Here is a 25,608-nt window from a genome sequence, read left to right on the forward strand (position 1 = left end):
CTTGCCACAGTACCGAAACGGCTTTCAGCAGTCACAAATGACATCCTTTGTGACTGTGACAAAGATAAACTATCCCTCCTCGTCTTTCTTGACTTGTCTGCAGCCTTTGACACGGTTGACCACTCCATCCTCCTCCAACGCCTCGCCACCGTTGTCCAGCTGCGTGGGACTGCACTCGCCTGGTTCCATTCTTTTCTACCTAATCATAGACAGAGACTCACCTGCAACGGCTTCTCTTCCCACTCCCACAGCATTACCTCTGATGGCCCCCAAGGAGCTATCTTTGGCCCCCTCTTATTTCTCATCTACATGTTTCCACATGTACGTCGACGACACCCAGCTCGACCTCACCACCACTTCTCCCAACCCCTCCCTGGTCTCTAAATTGTCTGACTGCTTGACCGACATCCAGTTCTGGATGAGCAGATATTTTCTCCAATTAAATATTGGGAATACTGAAGCCATTGTTTCGGTCCCTGCCACAAACTCCGTTCCCTAGCCACTGACTCCATCCCTTTCCCAGGCTACTGTCTGAGGCTGAACCACACTGTTCGCAACCTTGGAGTCATATTTGACCCTGAAATGAGCTTCCGACCACATATCCGCGGCATAACGAAGACCGCCTATTTCCACTTCAACATCGCCCGTTTCCGCCCTTGCCTCAGCTCATCCATTGCTGAAACCCTCATCCATGCCGGTTACCTCTAGCCTTGACTGTTCCAACACACTCCTGGCTGGCCTCCCGCATTCTACTAGTCTTTCCTCCTTTACAACGCTCCTTAAAACCTACCTCTTTGACCAAGCTTTTGGTCACCTGCCCTAATTTCTCATGTTATTGTGTCAAATTTTTTTTAATACTCCTGTGAAGCACCTTGGGACGGCACTGTATAAAATACAAGTTGTTTCTTTACTTGTCCCATTATCAGCTCCTTTCGCCTTGCACCATTATCCCTTTTGTCATTTAATCTCTCCTACCTTCCACCCTATCACAGACCTTCCCTTTTGTTCTTTCCTCCCCGTTCCCCCATCCTATCTCTAATCTCCTCCAGCCCTACAACCCTCCAAGATATCTGCGCTCCTCCAATTCTGGCCTCTTAAAATCGGGGATGCTCAAGTGCTCCACCATTGGTGGCTATGCCTTCAGCTGCCAAGGCCCTAAGCTCTGGAATTCCCTCCCTAAACCTCTCCACCTCCTTACCTTTCTACCTCTCATCTCCTTTAAGATGCTTCTGAAAACCTACCTCTTTGACCAAGCTTTTGGTCATCCGCCCTAATATTTCATGTGGTTCGGTATCAAATTTTTTGATAACAGTCCTGTGAAGCACCTTGGGATGTTTTGCTATGTTAAAGGCACTATATAATTATTGATATACCCTTTGCGTTATATAATCTGGTGTAGTCCCTCATTTCGTCATAAAGAACTGATCCTCCACATTTCCCTCTTTCTCTGTGTGGCCTCCTAATCCAAAGTGTAATGTATCCTCTTGTAACATCCCACACTTTCATACCATCCTTTGGTGATGTCCCATTTTATAACACAAGTTTTGTAATGCCTTCTCCTGTAATATTTCATAACATGCTGTTGTTGTAATACCTGCCCTGTAACATCTTGTAATAACCATGCCAAAAAAAAAATCATCTATCTTTAATTAATTTTATATACTTTAACCAGTTAGAGTTTAAATGGAGGTTGCTCCTTTGGCAAGTACAAAATGGTGTAGGAAAAAACACTCCAACTGCAAGAACCAAGCTGCTGATCATTAATCATCAGAGTTCCCTTCAATGCAAGCAATCTGATCAAAATAACATATGCAGTTTGGACAAGATTAATATGTCATTTTTGATTATTGGCATATAAATATAATTGTTACAGCAAATGATCCCATTGTCTACCAGAGTGTGAAGACTTTACAGTTTTTGATATTTTGAAGTAAAGCAATTGCTTTGAAGAGATCAGAGGGATAAATGTCCCAACTCTGGGTGCCTGCACTAAACTATGTGGGTGTATATACCATGATAAATATTGCATCCCAAACTCTATACTTTGAGATTCCATACTATTTATGAAGAAAAAAAAGATACATCTAAAGAAACTGCAACAAAAGCTGAATGCAGTGCACTGAAAAGAAAAAATTAACTGTAGATTATCATGAACCAAACCAATTTGCAATTAAATCATTCAAAACTAAACCCATATTGTGTTTGATAAGTATTGGTGTAAATTGTACTTAATTCAACATTTTATCATCACATTCTACACTAAATTTAATACTTAAGGATACGGTATACATGTTCGTAAAAGAAGTGTGACTTATCAGTGGAACCGTGTTTTCCCACAGCTGGCGAGAGCTACTTAGACTTGAAATTGGGACCACCCAAAGAACCAACCTCCCAAAAAAAAAACTACAAATAGTGGTAACATACTATAATGGCACCAGAAGGAGGAGCAAACAGAAGTAGAAAAAGCACAATCATAACACGCTGACAAATAAAACAGCGAGAGCTCTTACTATTAGTAACTAGAACAAAGCCTAGTTCGCCAACCAACCCATCCACTCCATGTGAAGACAAAACTCACGAGCCCAGAATCTATCCTGCTGCACCCACTGGGACACCCCATCACAACTATTCAGATAGATACAAACTGTCCCGAGGAAAGCAACACAGAAGAGGGGAAAAAAATCACACCAATAACCCCGTCTAACTTCAATCTGCTACACCTTTCATGGGGGCCATGTATTGTGATGAAATCATAGCCTGTGAAAAATGTTCAGTGTTACTTAGCAAATACATTGAACTATTTAATTCGATGACGAGAATTACTTTGGGAAAGTAAACAACACAAAATCCTCAGCTATGTAAATGCCAAAATGTTTCTGTGGTGCTTATCAAAATAAATTCAGCTCCAACTTTTAGGTACACGTGTCTAAAATACTCAACAATCTAGCTTTGAGACTCAGAATTGGTCTGGTCCAATTATTTTAATGCACATAAAATTAATTAATTAGCCTGCAGCAGTTTAGAAGAATATAACTCCAACCGTTATATTACCATCTTTCAAGAATTGATAGTTGTGGTACACAATGTTCCTAAGAAGCAATAACTTTAATCACATTGTTCACAACCATTTTGCAGTACTCCGGCTCCAATCCTTTGCTTTTTCACGTTGGTACATTTTTCATATCTTTACCAGCAGCTATAGGCAAGAAAACAATAGCTGCACACTGAATTATAAAATTAAAAACAAAGTTACACAATACACTGCTCATTTACACTAACACTCAAAAGGTAAAATTCTAAACTAATTACAAAAGGCGTAAAACACCTAAAAACAAATAAGGTGTACAAGTTGCACAGTGCAAAGTGATTATAAAATCTCATTTAGTGGTCTGTAATGTACCAGTTGGTCTTTATTAACAAAGTACTCCAAACTCAGATATGATTGCTGATGCTAAAAAAAGGTTATTTCAGGATGCTTTTTGTTCCATTGAGATCCCCAATTTAGAAATGGTGGCAATAATTTATATTGTGCCATAAGCAAATGTTCGGCTAGTTGCTTAAACCCGACAGGAAATGGGGGTATTAACGTACCCGTTTTGGTAGACTGTGACAGTTAACCATTTCACCGTCTTGCTGTCAGTACCACCCAGCTGCTTGCGCTTCTTACAGAAAAGAAAGATGGGAGAGAGTATTGGCCTGATGTTTTACAGCCCATAGATTAGTCAACTAGATGCTGCAGCAGATATTGTGTACTGCTATCCATTACACAGCTCAACATTATTATGCACCTATATTGCACTGCAGAGCAGATTCTGGTGGATGGATTGATGCGACTAAGAAGCCATAAACATAACCACCACAAAGTGGGGTTTTTTCTTACACTTTTGGGTTGAACAGGTTAAGCATCTACATACTGGTTATAAAGCAGAAGAATACATACAAATTATAATTTATGAAAGCACAATTTTAAAGTTGGGGGCTGAGTGATTTGCTTTTTATAGTTATATGGTGTAGAAGAAATCCAGTATAGCAGTAATTGTTAAAAATTTGACCTGTTAATACTTGAATTTATGTCTAATATAGGCCAATATCCATTCCTTTTTAAACCTTGAAAATAATTTCTGTGTTGAAGCCAAGAATTTTTGGAAGGTATTATGTACACAGGTAATAAATCACAATATATAATATAAATAATCACAATATTGTTGCCTGTGATCAATGCTATTACTCTGGAAACAAATCTACTCATGTCAGGTAAAAAGCTTATGGCCTTTACCACTTTTCCTTTTTTGCTTGTGGTGTGCTATGTTGGAAATGTCAACTGCAGCCTGAGCAAAGTAGAAAAACAAACTTCTCGTTGTTGTCTGAGCTGGTTTTAAAAAGCAGCCAGTGGCAATTGAGAAAAGCGGAGAACTTTGTGTGCAATGCACCCTGTTGGGAGTCACTGCTGCAGTAAGGGGTACAAATAGCGCAGATTTGTATATTAAAATACACTGCAATACCAAATTAAAGAGACATTTCTGGCGCAATACACATGCATGTTTGTTACTGTCAGTTATACTTGCGTATGAATATCTTAACTACACTTAAAAGAACGAATGAAAATAAATAAATAAAAGCACTTTCAGTAACTTCCACCAGGCACTGTCAGGTACACACAGTTTTTAAATGTGGCTGCGTCTATCTTTTTTGCACTCCTCTTCCAGCTGGTCTCTGCCACGGTTGGTGTGGATAAATACTAGTTCTGGAACATCGAAAAAGGTTGTTCTAACCACATGCCTCAATCCTCATCCAAATGTTACAGGCAGTGCTTCAGCAATCAGGAAATCCGATTTAATAAAGATCAACCGAATATTGTATTGAGGTTTCCCTGTTATAAGGCAGTAGAACTCTGAACCTTTTTAACATTCATTCTGTTGAAGCTGCTGCCATCGAAAGCTTGTATCCAAGGTTTTATAATCCTCTTCACTGTTTTCTTGTTCTTTAGCAAACTGCATGAAAACCTAAAGCCATGTAAAGGATAGCTATTATTATACATGATATATCAAGGATTATTATTATATATCCAGTAGACATTTAAGACAAGCCAGGGTTTAAATGCAATGTAATTTCCACTCCTCCACAGAAAGTTGTTTTTTCAGGTCTCAACTCAGATTGTCATTTAAATGATGTTTGCAACCTGTCTGCCAAAGACTGTCAGCAGCAGAGAAAATTGCCAGCCTTGTTGACTCTGAAAACCTCGGGAGAGGGAATCAAATGCTAAGCAGGAGTTGACCAAAGGCATAAGCAACAAGGTAAATTTTCACGAGTTTTCAGGACCCCATTTTAACCTCCGTTATAAATAGAACAGTGCATAATTCCTCTAGTACTTGTCAAAATAGGAATTAAAAAGAAAGTGGATCTCATAAACCATGTGTATATATAAAATAAGGGACAAATTTACTATACCTGTTCCAGTGTTGACTGTGAGAAACTATATTCTTCTATGTCAAAACTGTGTTTAGCTGTAAACAAAGGAATACACATTATTGCTAGGCACGTGAATTCACAGTTATGGACGGCTCAATTGTTGTTGCCTGTTTCACTGCATTAAATACTAAAAGCCTTGCAGGGGTTAGGATGTCCACACTGAACCATCACTAATTCAGTCAGTCAATTATTCGAGCTCCATTGGAGTTGGTCTGCGGTGTTGCAGATTAATAAGACGACAACAAGAAGCATCCTTTCATTACATCACCATGTCAGATCAGATAACTTGTCTGTTTCAGCTATTTCAAGTTCACTAATACAAGTTATTCATAAAAGTCCAAACTCATCTCTGGAGAATGTTTCCCTTGTAAACAATGTTCTCTTTAGAAAAATTGGGATTGGCATTCCTATTATTCTAAGTATCGCCGACAACTTTGCAAACAAAACTGTGTTGCTTCACACAAGTGAAAATATAAACAAATTGCATATGAAACAAAAGGTTTTTGATACAATGGCACTAAACTGAATCCTATGAGTTAAAAACTAAATAAACCTCTTCTCCCCTGAAATCACTCAAAACAGTGGTTACTTCAGCTGATGAACAATGCTGACACTCAGCTGGAACATTTAGAAGTTATGGATTTTTTATACTGATAATAAATTGTAGCTACTGAACTATCCTCTATCATACAATCTAATGAGGACCACTTGTATAATCTATTTTATGTTAAAAATTGTGCAATAGATACTGCACCTAAAGTTGGTATTACAAGCATGATGTTATGTAACAGGGCCATCCAAATAAAAGTATCTAAAATACCCTTAAAACCATCCAAGGAAGAAATTTATACATTTTTTTTTATAATCTGGAAGAGCACCATTCAGACAAAAAATAAGCAAGTCGTTTGCCCTCAAAAATGAATGAAACGGACAGTTGGAGAGCGAGTTGAATGGCATGAACGAGGCCTGCAAAAACTAAGCCCTCCGAACCTCTTCTCTGTTGACAGAACCACCAATTCCATTTGATGGCAACAGGACGTGCTAAGTAAAATCCCTATGCACAATAAAGTCATTAATCTGAAAATGTTGTTAAACAAGACTGGTAAGCTGGAAACCGCAAATATGTGAAAGGAAGCAGAAAATGAGCCGACCCTTATTTTGTTATCCATTGTACCGCTCCTCAACAGCGAATACCCAGAAGCCGCAAGAATAAGTGATCTCCAACGACTGAAGAAGAATCATTGGTAGAGAAACTTCACACTAGATCATACACACAGATAGTCCAAATTTGCTTCTTATAATCTGTCCTGGAGGCAAAAATCCATCTTTAGAACAACCCCACCCCTGCCCACAGAGATAAAAATGATCTGCCTGCATCCTCCACCTCGAAGGGAAAAAACACAGGTCTCAACCCACCCCACTCTGAGGTGAGCTGATGAGCGGAGGTAAAAATCCCTCTTCAACCCCTACCAGCTGAGAGAAAATGTGCTCTGCCCCACCCCACAAGCCAAAGTACAAATAGATCTCAGCCCTCTTGGCTGAGGCAAAATCCCTATCCCGCACCCCCTCAACTGCAATCCGAGTCCAGCCCTTCTGAGGCAAATGTTGCCACCCATACGTACCTCTACCCCCTGCACTATTAGCTTCCTTTTGCCATCCCTCTTGCTCTCCCCCTCTCATCTTACCTCTTTTTTTTTCCTCATTCCCCCTCTTCCCATCACATCTCCCAATCTTCTCCCTCCCATCCTGTTCGCTCTTCCGCTGTACCCGAGGAGAAATTTCTTCACTTAGAGGGTGGTGAATCTTTGGAATTCTCTACCCCAGAGGGCTGTGTAGGCTCAGTTGTTGAGTATATTCAAGACGGAGACTGATAGATTTTTGGATATTAAGAGAATCGAGGGATATGGGGATAGTGCAGGAAAGTGGAGTTGAGGTAGAAGATCAGCCATGATCTTATTGAATGGCGGAGCAGGCTCGAGGGGCCAAATGGCCTACTCCTGCTCCTATTTCTTATGTTCTTCCCCACCTTTTCTAACTTTCTTAAAAGTACTTTTGACAGCCTATTATGCTGTTTTGAACAGGATATAAATAATACTGAGCATTCTTGGTATTTGAACTGCATCACACTGGCCACACGAAGTCATCGTTACTCAAGGCATCAATTTCATATACTTTGCTTCATATAACAGTGCATTTGTGGCAGATACTCAAGGACAAGTGATATGGTTTTTACCTTCCTCAAGCTGGGAAAATGCCTTTGACAGAGACTTCACGTCATCCTTGGGAATTTTGTATGCCATCATTGCAACAAAACTAAAAAGCAAAGTATTCAGAAGGAAAAAACAATGAATTCTATAGAACAGTTGTAACTTCAATACGATAATTGGAAATTTACCATTTCATGGTAAAAATTTTCAGTAAGAATTTTAGCAAAATCATATTGAATATAGTTTCCACTATGGCAAGTTTTATATCATATAATAATTGTGCATGGACGCATATGCAATTTTACATTATCACTCTTCACCCCTGCTGTTCCTTTCTTTTCTCCCCCACATGACCACTTATCTCTGCAAAACTTTCTAAATAAGGAGAGCATCATTGAAAGTAGACTTCTCCATGGCCAATGTAATCTGCGTAATTCCGTTTCATAATAACATTATATTTTTCTCTAACAGTGTTGTGGTACTCCACAAATATATACACGACATTGTTTACAAATTACAAGCATTGTCAAGTGATGTATGACATCCTAGATCAGTCTATTTGTCCAATTAAAAGCTTTGTGTATCGGGGCATCACACCAAATGTGTATGACACAGCTAGGATTCATATATATTTTGTACAAAAAAAAAGTCTCGTACTTTTCTGATTAAATAACCATCATCTGTTCAGTTAATCGTTCTGATTTGCTTAATATCGGAGAGGCAGAATAAAAGCTACCAATTATGAAGGAGGAACCTATACAAACCCAACCAATATTTTTTTTCCTGCGCTACCAAACCAGCAACTGTCACAAAATGAACCCATCAAATCTCTCAAGACAAGTGTATCTGTGTGGGGAAGGAAGAACGAAGTTGCTTACATCTTAAGCAAGTTTTGTGAAGCGGCAAATAAATAGTTCTAAAAATAAATCTCTGAAGCCTACATCTGTCACCATCGATAAGATGGCTCATATTGTTACCTTGTGATATACTCCTTCAGTAAATGTTCTGTATTACAGTGATAGCAAACCTCAGTTAGTCCACAACTGACAGTAGTAAACATCAGTAAATGCCCGTAAGCAATGCCACAGGAGAATCGGTTAATATTTATGAATAATTCTAGATCTTGCGACGTAACATTTCAACCTTGTGATTATTTTGGGAGGGCTTACCTTGTAATAATTTAGAGAAATTAATAGTGTCTGGTATCTATGGAACTCAGACAGGTAACTTGGGGAGTGTACTACTACCTGCTCAATGGTGCAGTTTTAATACTATCCACAATTTACATAGTTTGCAATCCATATCACTGCACTTAAAATTTAAAAAACCCAGAAATAGTTGAATTTGTGCCAGACTTAAAACCAGCAGATATTTGGAAATGACGAGGAAGGCAAGTAACACTTTTGGCAAGCACTTAACTATTAAATACTGTTCCTTACCTTTCCTGGCGAGAAGCATGTGGAAAGATTTGCATTATTTTATCATGAATGTCAGATATTCGTTGCATTTCTGTCATCTCATCCCTCAGTTTCATTTCAAGTGTATATCCGCCACCATACTTGCTCTTCAGGTGCTGTATGGAGCCAATGCACCTGTTCATGACAAAGATTACCCAACTTTTAGTCTATTATTAAGTCATGTATAAGTTTTAGCACAATTAGCACTGAATTTGAATCAGTTTTTATACTACGAAGCCATACCTCCCACGTCCTGATTCATTTCAATTCTAGGACAAGTAACAATTGGTAGAGTTCAGTCAGTCTCAGCTGCAGTTAAACTCATCAGAAACAGGCAATAACCAGTCAGTCCCAGCAATAAAATAACTATTCAAATATTTTCTTTTTCAACCCATTGTAGCCCTGTTAACTGACCCCACACACCATAGACAAAGTTTATGCAGAGCCATCTATTCCTTTTGGCATAAAACAATAAATTAAATTAGTCATCCGCCCACAGTTACTAGTATAATCTTGTACATTGCTGCTGTCTTTGTGACTTAGCAATTAACTGCAAAAAAAAAAGCACATAAACTATTATAAGGAATATCAGGTTAACACCAAAATTGCAATAAAAACAGCAGAAGCCAACTACAAGTGTCTCACCAGTTTATGGTGAGATTTTTAAATCTGAAAACAGTTAATGGGATGTCAGTTCTCTTCAAAGGGCCATAGGAACAGGAGTAGATCATTTAGCCCCTCGAGCCTGTTCCGCCATTCAATTAGATCATGACTGATCTGTGACCTAACTCCATATCCCTTAATACCTTTGGTTAACCGAAATCTATCAATCTCAGATTTTAAATTAACAATTGACCCAGCATCAACTGCCGTTTACGGAAGAGAGTTCCAAACTTCTACCACCCTTTGCACGTAGAAATGTTTCCAAACTGCACTCCTGAAAGGTCTGGCTCTAATTTTTAAGCCATGTCTCCTAGTCCTAGATTCCCCAACCAGTAGAAATAGTTTCTCTCTATCTACCCCATCAGTTCACCTTAATATCTTGAAAACTTCAATCAAACCACCCCTTAATCTTCAAAATTCCAGGGAATACAACCTTAGTTTGTGTACTCTCTCCTTGTAATTTAACCCTTGGAGTCCAGGTATCATTCTAGTAAATCTACACTGCCCTCCCTCCAAGGACAATATATCCTTCCTAAGGAGTGGTGCTGAGAACTAAAGAGTACTCCAGGTGTGATCTAACCAGGGGTTTGTATAGCTACAGCATGACTTTTAACCCCTTCTATTCTAGTCCTCTAGATATATAGGTCAGCATTCATTAGCCTTTTTGATTGGCCTAGAAATTGCAGTCGGAGGCGTACCTCCGGAGTACAATTACAAAAGTACCTCGTGGCACCCAGGCTGCAAAAAGTTGCGGTCTCAGGCCTCGAGGCGAAGGGCAGCGTAAAGGCCCACGGATCCCAGGGACGTATGCGGTTCGGAAGCGTACCTGGGATCACGTGGGCCCAGTTCTCCAATGACAAAGGAGAGTTCCATTTCAATCATTTACGAAAGGAATCCCCTAATGATATGCAATGGAATTCCGAAATCTATAATTATAAATAAAATTCCATTTCTGTAAATTGTATAGGTACCTTCATTGCACCAACCTCAATAAAAATGTAATTTCTTGATAATTTTAAACATAAGAATGTAATCTGCGCCAGTATTTGCATAAACTGTATGTGCATAATTTAGGATATAAAAATGTTTAATTTAAGCCTTATACATCCCCTTACGCTGATGAAAGCAGGCCCTAATCCTGCTTGCATCATCTGTAAGACTTACGTGGGCAATTGCTAATTGCCGCAAAAAGCCCAACTCTGCACCAGCGATTGCTTTGTTGGACCCCCGCGGATGGCCTGTCAACGCATATGATGACAGGCCACTAGTTCCAGATTTCGCACATGTGGAAATCCGAAACTTGCGAGGAATTTCAATGGGAATACGACAGCATATGCTGAGAGTACGCCGTCACAGACACCACAATTTCAGGGCCATTATTTTTTGTACCTGTCCGTGACATTTTAATGATCTATATACGTGGACCCTCAAGTCTCTTTGGACCTCCACTGCTTCTAGCTTTTCACCATTTAGAAAGTACTCTGATCTATCCTTTTTAGGTTCAAAGTAGATGACCTCACACTTGCACATACAGGTTGAGCGTCCGGAATCCGGAATCCAGGATGATTGGTGGCAGGGGTCCGGAATCCGGACACCCTGAGGGAGGCTTACCAAAAGCGCAACCTAGGCCCAGGCATTTCTGGACTCGGCACATGTTTCTGATGTCCGAAGTCCAGAAATATCGCAACCTGGGCTCAGGCGTTTCCAGATTTCAAACATCAGAAACACGTTCCGAAGTCTGGAAAAACCCAAAAACCGGCTCGGCCTCGGTCCCGAGGTTGCCGGATTCGCGATGTTCTACCTGTACTGAAATCAGTTTGCCACATTTTTGCCCACTTAATCTATTAATATCTCTTTGTAATTTTATGCTTCCATTTACACTGCTGACAATGCCGCCCATCTTCGTGTCATCGGCAAACTTGGATATATGGCTCTCTATCCCATCATCAAAGTTGTTAATAAATGCAGTGAATAGTTGAGGCCCCAACACAGATCCCTGTGGGACACCTCTAGTCACAACCTGCCTATTATCCCTACGCTTTGTCTCCTGCCACTCAGCCAATCTCCTAACCAGGTCAATAATTTGCCCTCAATTCCATGAGCTTCAACTTTAACTAACAGTTGCTTATGAGGGACTTTATCGAATGCTTTCTGGAAGTCCATATAAATAACATCCATAGACATTCCCCTGTCCACTACTTCAGCCACCTCTTCAAAAAATTCAATCCGGTTCATCAGGCATGACCTACCCTTTACAAATCCATGCTTGCTCTCTCTGATCAGCTGAAAATTTTCACGGTGTTCAGTCACTCCATCCTTAATTATAGACTCTAGTAATTTCCTGACAACAGATGTTAGGCTAACTGGTCTACAATTCCCAGGTTTCATTAAAATATGGACCACAATAATAGTCCATCAGTTTTCACTTTTAAAATTGTATTTTTGGCAGGTTTGATGTGCAACATCACAGGGGGCACGGTGGCATAGTGGTTAGCACTGTTGCCTCACAGCGCCAGGGACCCGGGTTCAAATCTGGCCTCGGGCGACTGTCTGTGTGGAGTTTGCACATTCTCCCTGTGTCTGCATGGGTTTCCTCCGGGTGCTCCGGTTTCCTCCCACAGTCCAAAGATGTGCAGGTTAGGTTGATTTGGGTTGATTTGGCTATGATAAATTGACCCTTAGTGTTAGGGGATTAAATACGTGGGGTTACGGGGATAGGGTGGGATATGTGTCGGTGCAGGCTCGATGGGCCGAAATGGCCTCTATCTGCACTGTGAGGATTCTGTGAACACCACTTGAGAAAACACCTTTCCAGGTTGTCTCACTGTTGGTGCAAATACTGCACCAATGCACATTTGCCCATTTCGTACTGTACTTTTGGAATCAGGTTGGCACCAATACCAAAATTATAGTAAAAGGAGCACAAGACTGATGTGATTTTTTACAACGATCACCTCGTGATTCCAAATACTGTACATTTCTTAATGAATATTTTACACTCATCTAGATTTGCAGGACTATTTCATAATATTCAAAAAGGAAATACCGCAGCTGTCCGGACACCATGATAGCAACTCGATCACAAAGTGCTTCAGCTTCTTCCATATAGTGTGTGGTCAGGATGGCACCGCGTTGTCTGTCCTTAAATGCAGCACGAATTGCTCTCCTGAAACCAAATTACAAAAGTTGATTATTATTTGCCATATTTAAGGCTATTTACAAATTCCATGTTCACCAGAGCACATTGTGCAAGGATGGAAAATGTCAGCCTGCGATTTAGGACAAAGGATTTCTGGTTCCAGAATAATGGAAATTTTCCTTTAAGAATCCAACACGCCAGTAAGACAACACCATTATTTCATCCAGACAGCGGTCAAGGCTTTTATACAGAAAAAATCCTACCAGCTTTAAATTGACCCTATGATTCCACCTGTATAACACTACAGTATTCTTTACCAGACAGCTCAAGTTCAAATCCCAGTCCCAACTAATATCTGAACTGTCAAGCTTTGCTAATTGATCACTAAATGGTCAGATATAGCACTCGCTCAGGGCAGAAAAAAACTTGACAAATGCTTTATTAATAAATAAAGGTATGAGGTTCCTAAGTTCATACACTGCAGCCCATAAAGTAACAAGTTGCAATGTACAAACACATTCACAATTTGCTGTTTATACAGGAAACTCTGGTTTATCCGGAGGTTGTATGTCCGGAATACTCGATTCTAACGGCAAAAATCAGGAGCCGTTTTCTAAGTTTTTTTAGTTCTCGTTCTTTTTTTCCCCCCAGTCAGGCACTGCAAGGTCTGTAGCTATAGCAACAGCTTCAGCTAGAGACGCTTGCAGCTGCAGCCGACTCTTTAGAAGCTGTTGCTAAGCAACAGTGTTTGTTGTCAGATACAGAGATGAAAACCTCCGTATGCTTCAACATTAACTTTGTATGTCCGTCGGTGCTGGATATCACAAAGTTTCCTGTACTTAGTTTTTGATTTTGAGTGTAACTGAGAATAACTAAGCCCTTAGACATAATCTAACTCGAGGATATGTAGCAGCTCTAAAATCTATTGCCATCACTCATATTCTTCTTTTAATCCTCTGTAGTGCTTCAATATTTATTAACAAATTAAATATTAAAATTTTAATATTTCAACAATCTTAATCATGCTTTACAAACTAGTACAGTATTAGTATCATGGATTTGAATTCATGTATCTGCTTATACACCCAGATATTATATAAACCCTCGTGATTACAACTATATATTGGGACAAGACATTTTTGCTGCACTTTATGACATAAGCTTCATTATGCTACCACGTTTGTTATTTTTTGTACCCACACAGCCTCATATTTCTCATTATTTGCTATTTAACCGCCCAATTACTAAGGACTTGTATATTTCTGAAAAATATACACCCACTAAAACATCCCATTTCACTTGACAAGTTTGTCTCATCTATACGCTTAAAGCTTTGGCTTATAGTATCTTAGTTGAAGTTTTAACAACCACCAGCTCCTGCTTTCATATATTGTCCATCATGTAGAACATCTCGGAGTGCTTTTTAAGGGGAAGAGGAAGACACTGAACAGGAGATGGACAAGTTTAACAGGACTAAAGGCAGTCAAAGAGATAGATTTTTAAAAAAAGTCTTAAGGTTAAAAAGTCAGAACTGATTCTCAAGATTCCACTGTTCACAACTTTACAATTAGAATAAATCCAGCCATAGTTTAGTCCAGCCAGTAGTAAAATGTTTCATAACAAGCATCAAATAATGATATCCAGACCAAACTTTATTATGGTCAGTGCCTACTTCTGACTAAGTATACTGTATTCCTATTTGAAGTTGAATAAATTTGCCACTTACCACATAAACTGTTTGGCTTTAGGATCCATACCGGTCGATGGCTCATCCATTAATACAATCCGAGGATTTCCCAACATGCACAGTGCAAAGCAAAGCTTCAAAATGAAAAAAATACTGGAGTTAATTTACAGCTCACACTGCTTAACTAACAATTCAGTCACATCTAAGACTACTGATAAAACCGACTGTATTCATGCAGCTAGGATCTCAGCCAGATATAGCAACTATCTAAATAGCATACCATTTCACATAATTATCTGAAGAACACATTGTAAGGAGAAGCAAAGGTTGGGAGAGCCTTACATAGGTTTATTTGGGTAAACCTTTGCATTCATGGGAAATAAAATACTTTTCCCATTTTGGATACCCAGTCTCAGATGGTGAGTGAACAAAAAGCAAAATACTACAGGTGCTGGAAATCTGAAATAAAAACAGAAAAAGCTGGAAACACTCAGCAGGTCAGACAGCATCTGCAGCGAGAGGAAGGTAGGGTTAACTTTTCAGGTTGATGACCTTTCATCAGGTTCTGATAAATGGTCATTGACCTGAAACATTAACCCTACCCTCTTCTCTCCACAGATGCTGCCTGACATGTAAACGATTAGAGAAGTTCTCTGCCTCACCAATGTGTCCTCACTTCAGCCTCAAAATAGTACCCGCTTTTGCAATTGTTTACATTTCCAAAGCAAGCATTCTGGTGACATCTCTCAGTGAGGTTGCTAATTTAGTGCCAATTCATACAGGATAGCTAATTTAGTGTTCATACCCACGGAGGAATTTGTTTGAGACCATCCCAATTCATTTAATGTAGGCCCCTTACCACTCACAGAGATAGGAGACTTTCATTTCATTTACCTGGGCTGGATTCAAAACCAGGCCCCAGAGACTAAAAGGACAACATTGAATTGTTCAGTCCCTGCCCTAATAAATATATATTTTTTAAACAAGTTGTTTGATCATTTACTTCACCTTCAATAGAAACATACCATTTTGGGTCTCCATTCATACTTACAGCCAATCCTGTGGCATTGTTTCTAAGGTTAACCCACTATTTATTTATATAGGAGTGGAGATTTTTCATTGGCTTGGAGGGTAATCTGGAGGTGCTCGAAATCACCAAACATTAGTACTAGCTGAGTATTCCTCTAATCATACACACCAAAGATAACCAGCATAGAAAATCTGAATTGCTTTTCAATATAGTTCAGAATTAAAATTGCAACATAAATAGTTACTAGCATGTTTTAGTTACAAACATAGAAAACAAATTGGTTTTTTAAAAAAATGCCAATTCCTCCAATGGATAAGTGGGTAAATGCACCATATGATGTAGTACCGCTGTATGGATCAGAAAGTCCCAGATTTGATCTCTAGTCTGTACCAACTTAACGGAACTCAGCAGCAGTGAGGATACTAGAATCAGCCTCAGATTTTTATGGACCAGAAAAGGAGAAAATATGCATCTGTGAACAATGGTCGTGGGCAAGATCAGGTTTGGCCAAGATACCTCCTCCATAGTTGAATGGTCTGCTGACACTGTTTAGATTCACACAAAGACTAGCTACTTGGGCAATATACTGGAAGGCTGCCAGCAGTATGTGTACAATACTCCAGGACTCAATCTTATTTAATGCAAAAATTAAAGATGGCAAATATAAGCAAGAATTTTAAAGTATATTTTGGTAAGTGTCTGGATAATACAATACTCTTCTCATTTCTGGGACCTGAATCCAACCATGACTGACTGACTGAATGAAAAGTCTCCTTTTGCTGCCAGCTGAAAGTTTCTTGTGTGAAATGAGCTTGGACAGTCTCAATGCAGTTCCTCGTGGGTAAAACCAACATACAGATGCCCAAAATTCCACACAAATTGGTAATTTAATTTAGAACTCCTACGAGGATAGATGCAGCATGAGTTGGTCTTCTGAGCTAGGGGTTACAGTACCATATTTGGGGGGGGGAGAAAAAGAGTAGAAAGTACTTTATTCTGCATAATGCTGGTGGTATACCAGACCAAGACTGGTCGACATTGGGATCTTAAAGTGACATGGTTTCATTTCCCAGAACTGACATTAGTCACCTTAATAAGAATTAAAAAAATAAATCAGACAAATAGCACTCAATAATGAAACACCAGTAGGAAGCCATTGAGTGGTGCAATTTATGTGGACATTGGCAACAGTTCTGTTCTGAAAGTGTTCTGCATTTTCTCCCTGATTTTAGTTGACTCATTTAACACAGATAAATGATTTATTGCAACTGACTGTTTCAAAAAGCAGTGCAAAAAAGCAGCTGAATGGACAATCTGCCAAACCCAGATGCCTCAATCGCCACACATTGCCATTGTACACATGTACAATACATGGTTCATGAACAGAGATAGGACACAACAAATTCACTGGTACGTACTTTTCTCTTTATTCCAGTGGAGACTTTCTTTGTTGGTTTCTGGAGATATTCCTTCAGTTCAAGTGCTTTTACAATGCTGCCAAAAATAAAGATACAGATCAAATTATTCCTGATTTCAAACATGTTGAATAGTAACTTTAAAGTGAAACAAATTTTATAAAGGTTCAACTTCCTTCACAGCTTTTCTTGTAACTCATATGCAACTTAATATTGCTGAAATGTCCAAAAACTTTTTTGAAAAACTTTTTTTTGTTGTTGATTTTTTTCCTGAAATTAGTCACAGATCTACCTTGAACTTCTGATGTTTTCTTACCGTTTAATAGCATCTGCTGCATCCTCTTTATTAAGCCCCTTGATAGCAGCGTATATCTCAAGGTGTTCCTGTACAGTAAGCTTAGGCCAGAGTGGGTTCACCTGTGCACAATAGCCTATTGTATCCAGAGAGCTTTCTCTCTGCAAATATTCGGTTGAGTAGTCTCCCATCAATACCTACAAAATAACCATTTTAAAATTATGAGTGACTTCAGCATAGCCCTACACAGGTCTGATGAGTTAGAGCAGTGAAAGACCAGCGAAGTGCAAGGATCTGTTGACTGAGGAGTTCACAATCAGAAGTTCTGCCTTGAGGTGCAACTGGCCTAAAATTGTATTTGATGGGTTAAATCACTAAGTTGTTGTGTTTCATTTTATTTAAACTTTTAATAGAAAACAGTTTAGTTTAGTGTGTTTGGTGAGGGGGGTGGGGTGGAGGGGAACAGCTTAAGTAATGATTTGCTGGACCTGTGGGATGTAGGCGGTCCCAGATGATTTGTGTATCTGGGATGATCACACACCACGAAGTATATCCGACTGCTTATCCTCGAGCTCAAAGTTTCTGAGCTTGTGGAGCAATTGGATACATTCCGTTACATACAGTAAGCTGACAGGCTCCTGGAAGGCACAGTTGAACAGGTGGTCACCCTGCATACAGAATGAGTTAATGAAGAAGGGAAGGGACCAGATTCCTGGGGACTGGGATCAGTTTTGGGACAGTAGTGGCTTGTGCATGAGGGACAGGCTTCACCTAAACAGGGCTGGGACCAATATCTACACTCGGATAGTAGCTAGGGCTGTGGGGGGGTTGACTAATATATGGCTGAGTAAGAAGGAAAAGCAGGATGAAGCAGAAAGGAAAGCAGAAAGGACATGGGTATAGGAAAAATGAGAGAAAAACAGTAAAGTAATAAAGGAGGAGTAAGATTGCTAAACACATAACTCATGTCTGCCTCTAAGTGCATTAAATATTCTGAATAAAATTGGTAAGCTAGAGGGCCAAATTGCTATGGCAGGTCGTAATATAAAAGGATTAACAAAGACTTGTTCTAGGCTAGAGCAGGACTGGGAACTAAACCCTCCTGGTTACAACATCTTCAGGAGGGATGAAGTAGAGAAAAGAAAGGAGTGGCAGTATTGATCAATGATTCCATTACGGCACTGGAATGCAAGGATGAAATAGGGATTGTGAAAAAGCTGAATTTGATTAGCCTTAAGGAATAACAAGGGAACTGTTACTCCATTAGGGGTTTATTATAGACTACAGTGACTACACTTCAAAAGCACTTCATTGGCTGTAAAGTGCTTTGGGACGTCCTGAGATCATGAAAGGCGCTATATAAATGCAAGTCTTTTCTTTTCACTGAACACAGAAAAAGATATATAGATATATATATAGACAAATTAAACACAAGGTGATTATAATAATGGGTGACTGATTATCCAAAGATAGATTGGGGTAAACATAGTGTAAGTGGCAAAGAGGAGGGGGTTTCTACATTGGGTCCTGAATTGTTCTGCAGATTTTAGCCCAATAAGGAAAGGGGCAGTGCTGGATCTAGTTCCAAGAAATGAAACTAGGCAAGTAGATAATGGAAAGGTAGGGCAGCATTTCGCAAACAGCGACTATAACGTAATTAGGTTCATTATAAAAATTATAAAGGAGATGAAACAGTCAAAGATGAAGACACAACTGGAAAAAAAGCACATTTTAACAAGATGAAATTGGATTAAGCCCAGATAAATTAGATAGAAAGACTGGCACAGAAGACAATGGACAAACGTCAGAAAATTTCAAACAATGATCAGAATACAGATTAGACATATTCCCACAAGTAAAAGGTTTACAGCAGAAGCTTAAATTGATACTTGAAAGAGGGGGATATGATAAATTGAGGGCTAATAGAAAAGGAAATCAAGCAAAGTATCAAAGAGAGAGAGGAATCAACAAAGGAGGTTAGAAAGTCTAAGAAGGGGTAAGAAGAAAGACTGACAGGAATACAAAGGGAAATAGTAAAGCATTTTATAAACACTAAAGTAAAAATATGGGCAGGTCCAATTAGAGATAAAAAGAAAATCTTCTCATGGAAGGATTAGGAATGTGGAAACATTAAATTATGTTGTGTTGAATTTCATAGAAGAGAGTGATAGTGGGAATGAAATGGTACAAGAGGAGGTGTAGTTAGAGAAGATAAAAATAGATAAGGAATTAGTATAAACAAGTTGGTGGAACTCAAAGTGGAAAAGGCCCCGATAGATAGCATCGAAGCATACTGAAGTAAGTTAGAGAGAAAATAGCAGAGACTCTGACTACAATATTTCAAACAGCCTTGGACATGGAAGTTGTGCCAAAGGACTGGAGGACTGCCAATGTAGCATCTCTGTTCAAAAAGAGGAGAAAGGAATAAACTAGGTAGCAACAGTCCAGGAGTAGTGGGCAAGATTCTAGAAGGTATACTATGGGGAAATTACTCATTTAGAAAGGGTTAATTATGGACAGCCTGCACAGACTTGTAAGATGATTCTTTGAACATTTCCCCACGAAAAAGATTTGGACAGAAGCAATTTTAAATGTGTTCTTACAAAAGCTGCCTAAAGGTGTTAGCTTTTGGGGGGGGGGGGGGCGGCAACTCCATGTTGGTTTGCAGTCCTATGGTAAGTATTTATTTTCTTAATTGGTCATAAAAAAATAGCAGGAGATACAGCCCCTCGAGCCTGTTCCGCCACGCGACAAGATTACGGCTGATCTTCGACCTCAACTCCTCTTTCCTGCCCGATCCCCATATCCCTCAATTCCCCTAGAGTCCAAAAATCTAACGATCTGAGGCTTGAATATATTCAATGACTCAGCATCCACAGCCCTCTGGGGTAGAGAATTCTAAAGATTCTCAACCGAGTGAAGAAATTCCTCCTCATCTCAGTCCTAAATGGCCAACCCCTTATCCCGAGACTATGCCCCCTAGTTCTAGACTCTCCAGCCAGGGGAAACAGCCTCTCAGCATCAACCCTGTCAAGCCCTCTCAATCTTATGTTTCACTGAGATCACCTCTCATTCTTCTAAACTTCAGAGAGTATAGACCCATTTTACTCAATCTCTCCTCCTAGAACAGCCCTCCCAAGAATCAATCAGGAATGGCCATCAGCTAGTGCCGCAAAAGTGGGGCCCTTGCTCCAATGCCGATCCATCTAGTTATGGAAGATTAAAGACCACAAAAAATAGGAAACTCTGCAGTAATTGCAACCCGCTTACAACATATTTTAATTGCTCCATTGTTCCGTCATAAACATACCTGACCAGCTGATGGTTCCAAGTCTCCCGTGATCACAGAAATAGTAGTGCTTTTCCCAGCACCATTTGGACCCAGTAATCCCAGAACTTCACCTGAAAAAAATATACAAATTTAGAAGACGGAGCCTTTTGTGCAAAGTCAACTTCTGCAGTAATTCTCACCTCATTCTGCATACAACAACTATGTCAGTACAGAGTATTAAGGAGGTGCAAAAAAAACTCCTTCGAATAGCTCATCTGCAGCTCCCACATAATTTAAGACTGTCAGAATGTGTCGAGTGATCCTTGTGCACTTTTAAACAGGCATCGATACAGACTGTGCTCTTCATTCTTGCACAATTAGAAAAAACCGGGGGCTGCTTTAAGCAAAATGGAGCATTTCAGTACTGAAGTTTTAGTTTGCAGCCCGTAACCACTTCTATGTTACAAGGAGATACATAAACGAGTTGTTTAGTTGAGTGACGACCATGCTAGGTGGTACAAAGAATGAAACCTGGAGAAAATTGGCCTGGATGAAGGTTACCTTATATATGCACTTCATTCAGGCCAGTTTTCTCCAGTTTATATTCTTTGTTTTCTGCCATCTATGCTCAAGTGTTTTATCTGCCACACCCAATGAAGTATATTTACCTTTTCTTACACAAAAGGAGACATTTTTAATTGCCACTGTATTTTTATTTTTTTTCTTTGAAAAGCACTTGCACACCTGTGGCTTTCCTGTGTAAACTTTACGCATGTTACTGACCACAATCGCTGGTTTCTACAAAATTAAAAGCAAAGAAAATTAGTTCTCTTAATCCAAACGTACTGTTCATGATTGCAAATAAAGCATCCCCTGCCAATAAAATTCCATCCAAAAAAACTTGAATCCATGACCCATTTATAAGAGGAATGACATTAAAGCTTCTTCAAACCAACAACAACGTACATTTATAGAGCGCCTTTAACATAGTAAACCATCCCAAGCGTTTCACAGGAGCATAAGGAGACAATGAAATTGACACTGAATCAAAGGAGGAGATATCAGGACAGGTGACCAAAAGCAGGTAGGTTTAAAAAGGAGGAGGGGGGGGGGGGCAGAGAGGTTTAGGGAGGAAATTCCAGAGCTTAGGGCAGAGACAACTGAAGGTACGTCTGCCGATGGTGGGGAGAAGGAAGCCAGCGATGCACAAGATCCAGAATTGGAAGAACAGAGTTCTTGGAGGATTGTAGGAGATTAGAGATAGGGCAAGATGAGACCATGGAGTGATCTGAACACAAGGATGACCGGGAGTCCATGTAGGTCAATGAGCATGGGTGAATGGGACTTGGTGTGAATTAGTATACAGGCAGCAGAGTTTTGGATGAGCTTAGGTTTATGGAGGGTGGAAGACGGGACTCTAGCCAGGAGATCATTGGAATTGTCGAGTCGCGAGGTAACAAAAGGATGCATGAGGGTTTCAGCAGCAAACGGGCTGATGCAGGCGTAGAGACAGGTGATGTTACGGAGGTGGAAGTAGGCGTTCTTAGTAATGGAGAGGATATGGGGTCGGAAGCTCAGCTCAGGGTCAAATAGGATTCCGAGGTTTATGAAGAGTCTGGTCCAGCCGGGAGACATTGGCCAGAGAGAGGGATGGAATCAGTGGCTAAGGAACAGAATTTGTGCTGGGGGGCGAAGACAATGCACTGGTCTTCTCAATGTTTAATTGGAGGAAATTTCTGCTCTTCCTGTACTGGATTTGATCAAGCAGCCTGACAACAGAGAGACAGCGGAAAGTTTGAGAGAGGTGGTGGTGAAGTTGAGCTGGGTGTCATCAGCGTATATGTGGATGTGTTTTCGAATAATATCGCCGAGGGGCAGCATGTAGATGAGAAATAGGAGGGGGCCAAGGATAGATCCTTGGGGGATTACAGAGGTAATAGTGTGGGTGCGGGAAGAGAAGCCATTGCAGGAGATTCTCTGGCTATAATTGGATAGATTAGAATGGAACCAGGTGAGGGCAGTTCCATGCAGCTGGACAACAGAGGCGAGGCACTGCAGCAGAATGGTTTGGTCAACCGTGTCAAAGGCTGCAGACAGGTCGTGAAGGATGAAGAGGGATAGTGCACCATGGTCACATAGGATGTCATTTCTAACTTTGATTAGGGCCGTTTCAATGCAGTGCCGGGGGAGGGGGGGGGGGGGGGGGAAACCTGATAGATAACTGACATACATACCCATCAACAGTTACTTTGCTCATCTAGCAATGTGAGATTTGAAAGGTTATTCTCCCCCTCAAGTCTAACCCTGGCTCCTCCTGCTGATTTTAAATATGCTCTTTCAGTATTCTACAAAACTGGCCATGCCCCCAGATCGAATTAATCACCAGTGAGTTTCCGCTAATTGCACCCATTTGCGGGCCTTCGAGGAGGCAGGTTTTTTTTTAATTAAGTGCAATGACACCAATCGGAACATTTAAAAAGCTTTTGAATATAATTTTTTTAAATTTACTAAGAAACTGATTACTGTACATCAATATAACTAGCAAATGGTTCTGTATAGATTTTTAATGTCATTTTCAGTTACTTAAAATTGAGTCACTCACAGGTGGTGGACTAGATAAGTTACCACTCTTAAATATATCAAGGAAAACAAATTTAAAAAAAAAGTCTAAAACGCTGTCTGGTTGAGTTGGTTCATGGCAGATTTTACGTTCGGCGATATGCAGATGAGTTTGAGCAGAAACTCAAGGTAAAAAACAATTCTCAAAACTAGCACAATTTTGGGTGCAATTTGCGCCAGGATTGCTGATTGCACCCAAAGCGGAAACCCCAGGCCTAGTTATCAAGTTTATAATACAAAACTTAGTAACTCATGTCCTGTGCCAAACAAATCTGACTGTCAATTAGTTTCCACAATTTGTCAACATTAAGCAAATATAGCAAGATATTTTCTGTAAGCACATCCTGAACCATTACGTTAAAATTATCCAGTTTTCAAAATCCACTAACAGATTTTGCAGTCCGAGCAATTAAAAATATTTGCTATTCCATCACATAATCCAGTAAACTGATGGATATATACAGCTCATTACCTCTTCACAGCTCTGACAGGTCAATGCCTCCCGAACCCTTGCCCTTTCTGCTTTGACATCTTCATCCTCATTCTCAGGTTCTTCTGTATTTAGTTTGAATTTACTCTTTGAGGGAAGAATTCTGTAATAAAAGAAAACAAGTTCATTTGTATCCAGGAATTGATGATGCTTCTGCATTAATTTTACCTGTAAAAGTGAGTAGATTCCAAGTTGGACTGTGTTGATCCCATGTGGATTTTCACTAGACTGATAGAAACATAGAAGATAGGAGCAGGAGTACGCCATTCGGCCCCTCGGGCCTGCTCCGCCATTCAATGTGACCATGGCTGACCATCCAAGTTCAGTACCCGGTCCCTGCTTTCTCCCCATACCCCTTGATCCCTTTAGCCTTAAGAAATATATCCAACAACTCCTTGAATATATTTAATGTATTGGCCTCTACTGCCTTCTGTGGTAGAGAATTCCACAGGTTCACCACTCTCTGGGTGAAGAAATTCCTCCTCATTTCTGTCCTAAAAGGCTTACCCCTTATCCTTAGACTGTGACCCCTGGTTCTGGACTCCCCGACCATCAGGAACATCCTCCCTGCATCTAGTCTGTCCAGTCCTGCCAGAATTTTATAGGTTTCAATGAGATCCCCTCTCATTCTTCTAAACTCCAGCGAGTACAAGCCCAATCATCCCAATCTCTCCTCATACGTCATTCCTGCCATCCCAGGTATCAGCCTGGTGAATCTTCGCTGAACTCCTTCCATGGCAAGAATATCCTTCCTCAGATAAGGAGACCAAAACTGCACACAATACTCAAGGTGCGGTCTCACCAAGGCCCTGTACAACTGCAGCAAGACATCCTTGTTCCTGATGGCTCTGGTTTTTCCAGAAACCAAAACAATTAGCTCAATATTTGCAGAAATCTATTAGAAACTTACTAGTCCCTGCTTCTAGACTGTTCATCCCATGTCTTCAGTCCTTCATTCTCTTATTACCGATGTAAAGTAGGAATCATCTTTGAGCCAAACTCTGCACTCCACCCTGTCCAGTTCTGCTAAACGCTAGATCCCCACTCCAAAAGGCTGCCAAACTACAGGGGGTTCTCATTCAACTGCTGCCAAATTCCAGGATCATTCTCCCAGAGCCCAGGATCACCCACCCTCCAATACTGCTAAACACCAGGTAGACACCTCTAACCTAGTACTGTATATCTTTCATATACAAGAAACACTGCAGCCATTTTTTAAATGATCACTATAGTAAGTCTAATGAACTGACAAACCTGCAGCATGTATCTGCTCGAATTGCTTTTCCTCCATGAAACTGTTCTAGTTGGCGTAGTATAAATAGCAGAACGATGCATTGAATATAGGGCTAAAACACAAAAAACATTGTTTCACTTAAGCATATCTTACATTTTTCTTTTTATAAAATAATTCAAAAAAGTGTAAAAACACAAGCACACAGAAAAATAGCTATAAATACAAGTACATTGATGAATGCTTACGTAAGGGTGACTTGTATCAATCAGATTAGTTCAAGGTAAAAACCATTGTCCATCTTTGACTTTCTTTCATCACAACCAGAAACCACTGTCCAAAATTCTCATTCAGGGCTTCAATCTCCACACAGCCCCCTTCATTTATGAAGGGGAGTGTACAAGCCAGCCATAGATTTAGTCATTATCCAATAGGTGATAGATTTGCTCCAATCACACTGTGCCTCTCCATGCTTTCCCAGGTGACCCAGCCAAAAATAGATTAGATAAATAACTTTTATATATAGCTTTCCCACTTAAGTGTCAAAATGTCTGAAAATTAGAACTCCCATTTTTCTTTCTTATACTCTTACTATATTTACAGCTCATCTCATTTTTAAAGAGGCACATTTTTAT

At 40.0% G+C, this 25,608-nt stretch overlaps 1 protein-coding gene across 1 annotated transcript in view; it reads right to left on the reverse strand.

Annotated features, from left to right (window-relative positions):
- Nucleotides 1–2,944: 2,944 nt before the first annotated feature.
- Nucleotides 2,945–25,608, reverse strand: part of abca5 (ATP-binding cassette, sub-family A (ABC1), member 5) — an 89,088-nt gene continuing 66,424 nt past the window's right edge. The window contains exons 27-38 of the mRNA XM_085963601.1: nt 24,997–25,088; nt 23,725–23,845; nt 21,302–21,431; nt 20,673–20,764; nt 17,384–17,559; nt 17,071–17,146; nt 14,662–14,756; nt 12,843–12,962; nt 9,116–9,268; nt 7,703–7,782; nt 5,449–5,504; nt 2,945–5,003 (exon numbers count right to left, since the gene is read on the reverse strand). Of these exons, the coding sequence (XP_085819727.1) occupies nt 4,902–5,003; nt 5,449–5,504; nt 7,703–7,782; nt 9,116–9,268; nt 12,843–12,962; nt 14,662–14,756; nt 17,071–17,146; nt 17,384–17,559; nt 20,673–20,764; nt 21,302–21,431; nt 23,725–23,845; nt 24,997–25,088 (1,293 nt within the window). The 3' untranslated portion in view covers nt 2,945–4,901. The remainder of the gene's footprint in view (nt 5,004–5,448; nt 5,505–7,702; nt 7,783–9,115; nt 9,269–12,842; nt 12,963–14,661; nt 14,757–17,070; nt 17,147–17,383; nt 17,560–20,672; nt 20,765–21,301; nt 21,432–23,724; nt 23,846–24,996; nt 25,089–25,608) is intronic.

The sequence above is a fragment of the Somniosus microcephalus genome, chromosome 21 (assembly GCF_052327205.1).
Source record: "Somniosus microcephalus isolate GS21.2 chromosome 21, FLI_Smic_1.0, whole genome shotgun sequence".
Lineage (NCBI taxonomy): Eukaryota > Metazoa > Chordata > Chondrichthyes > Squaliformes > Somniosidae > Somniosus > Somniosus microcephalus.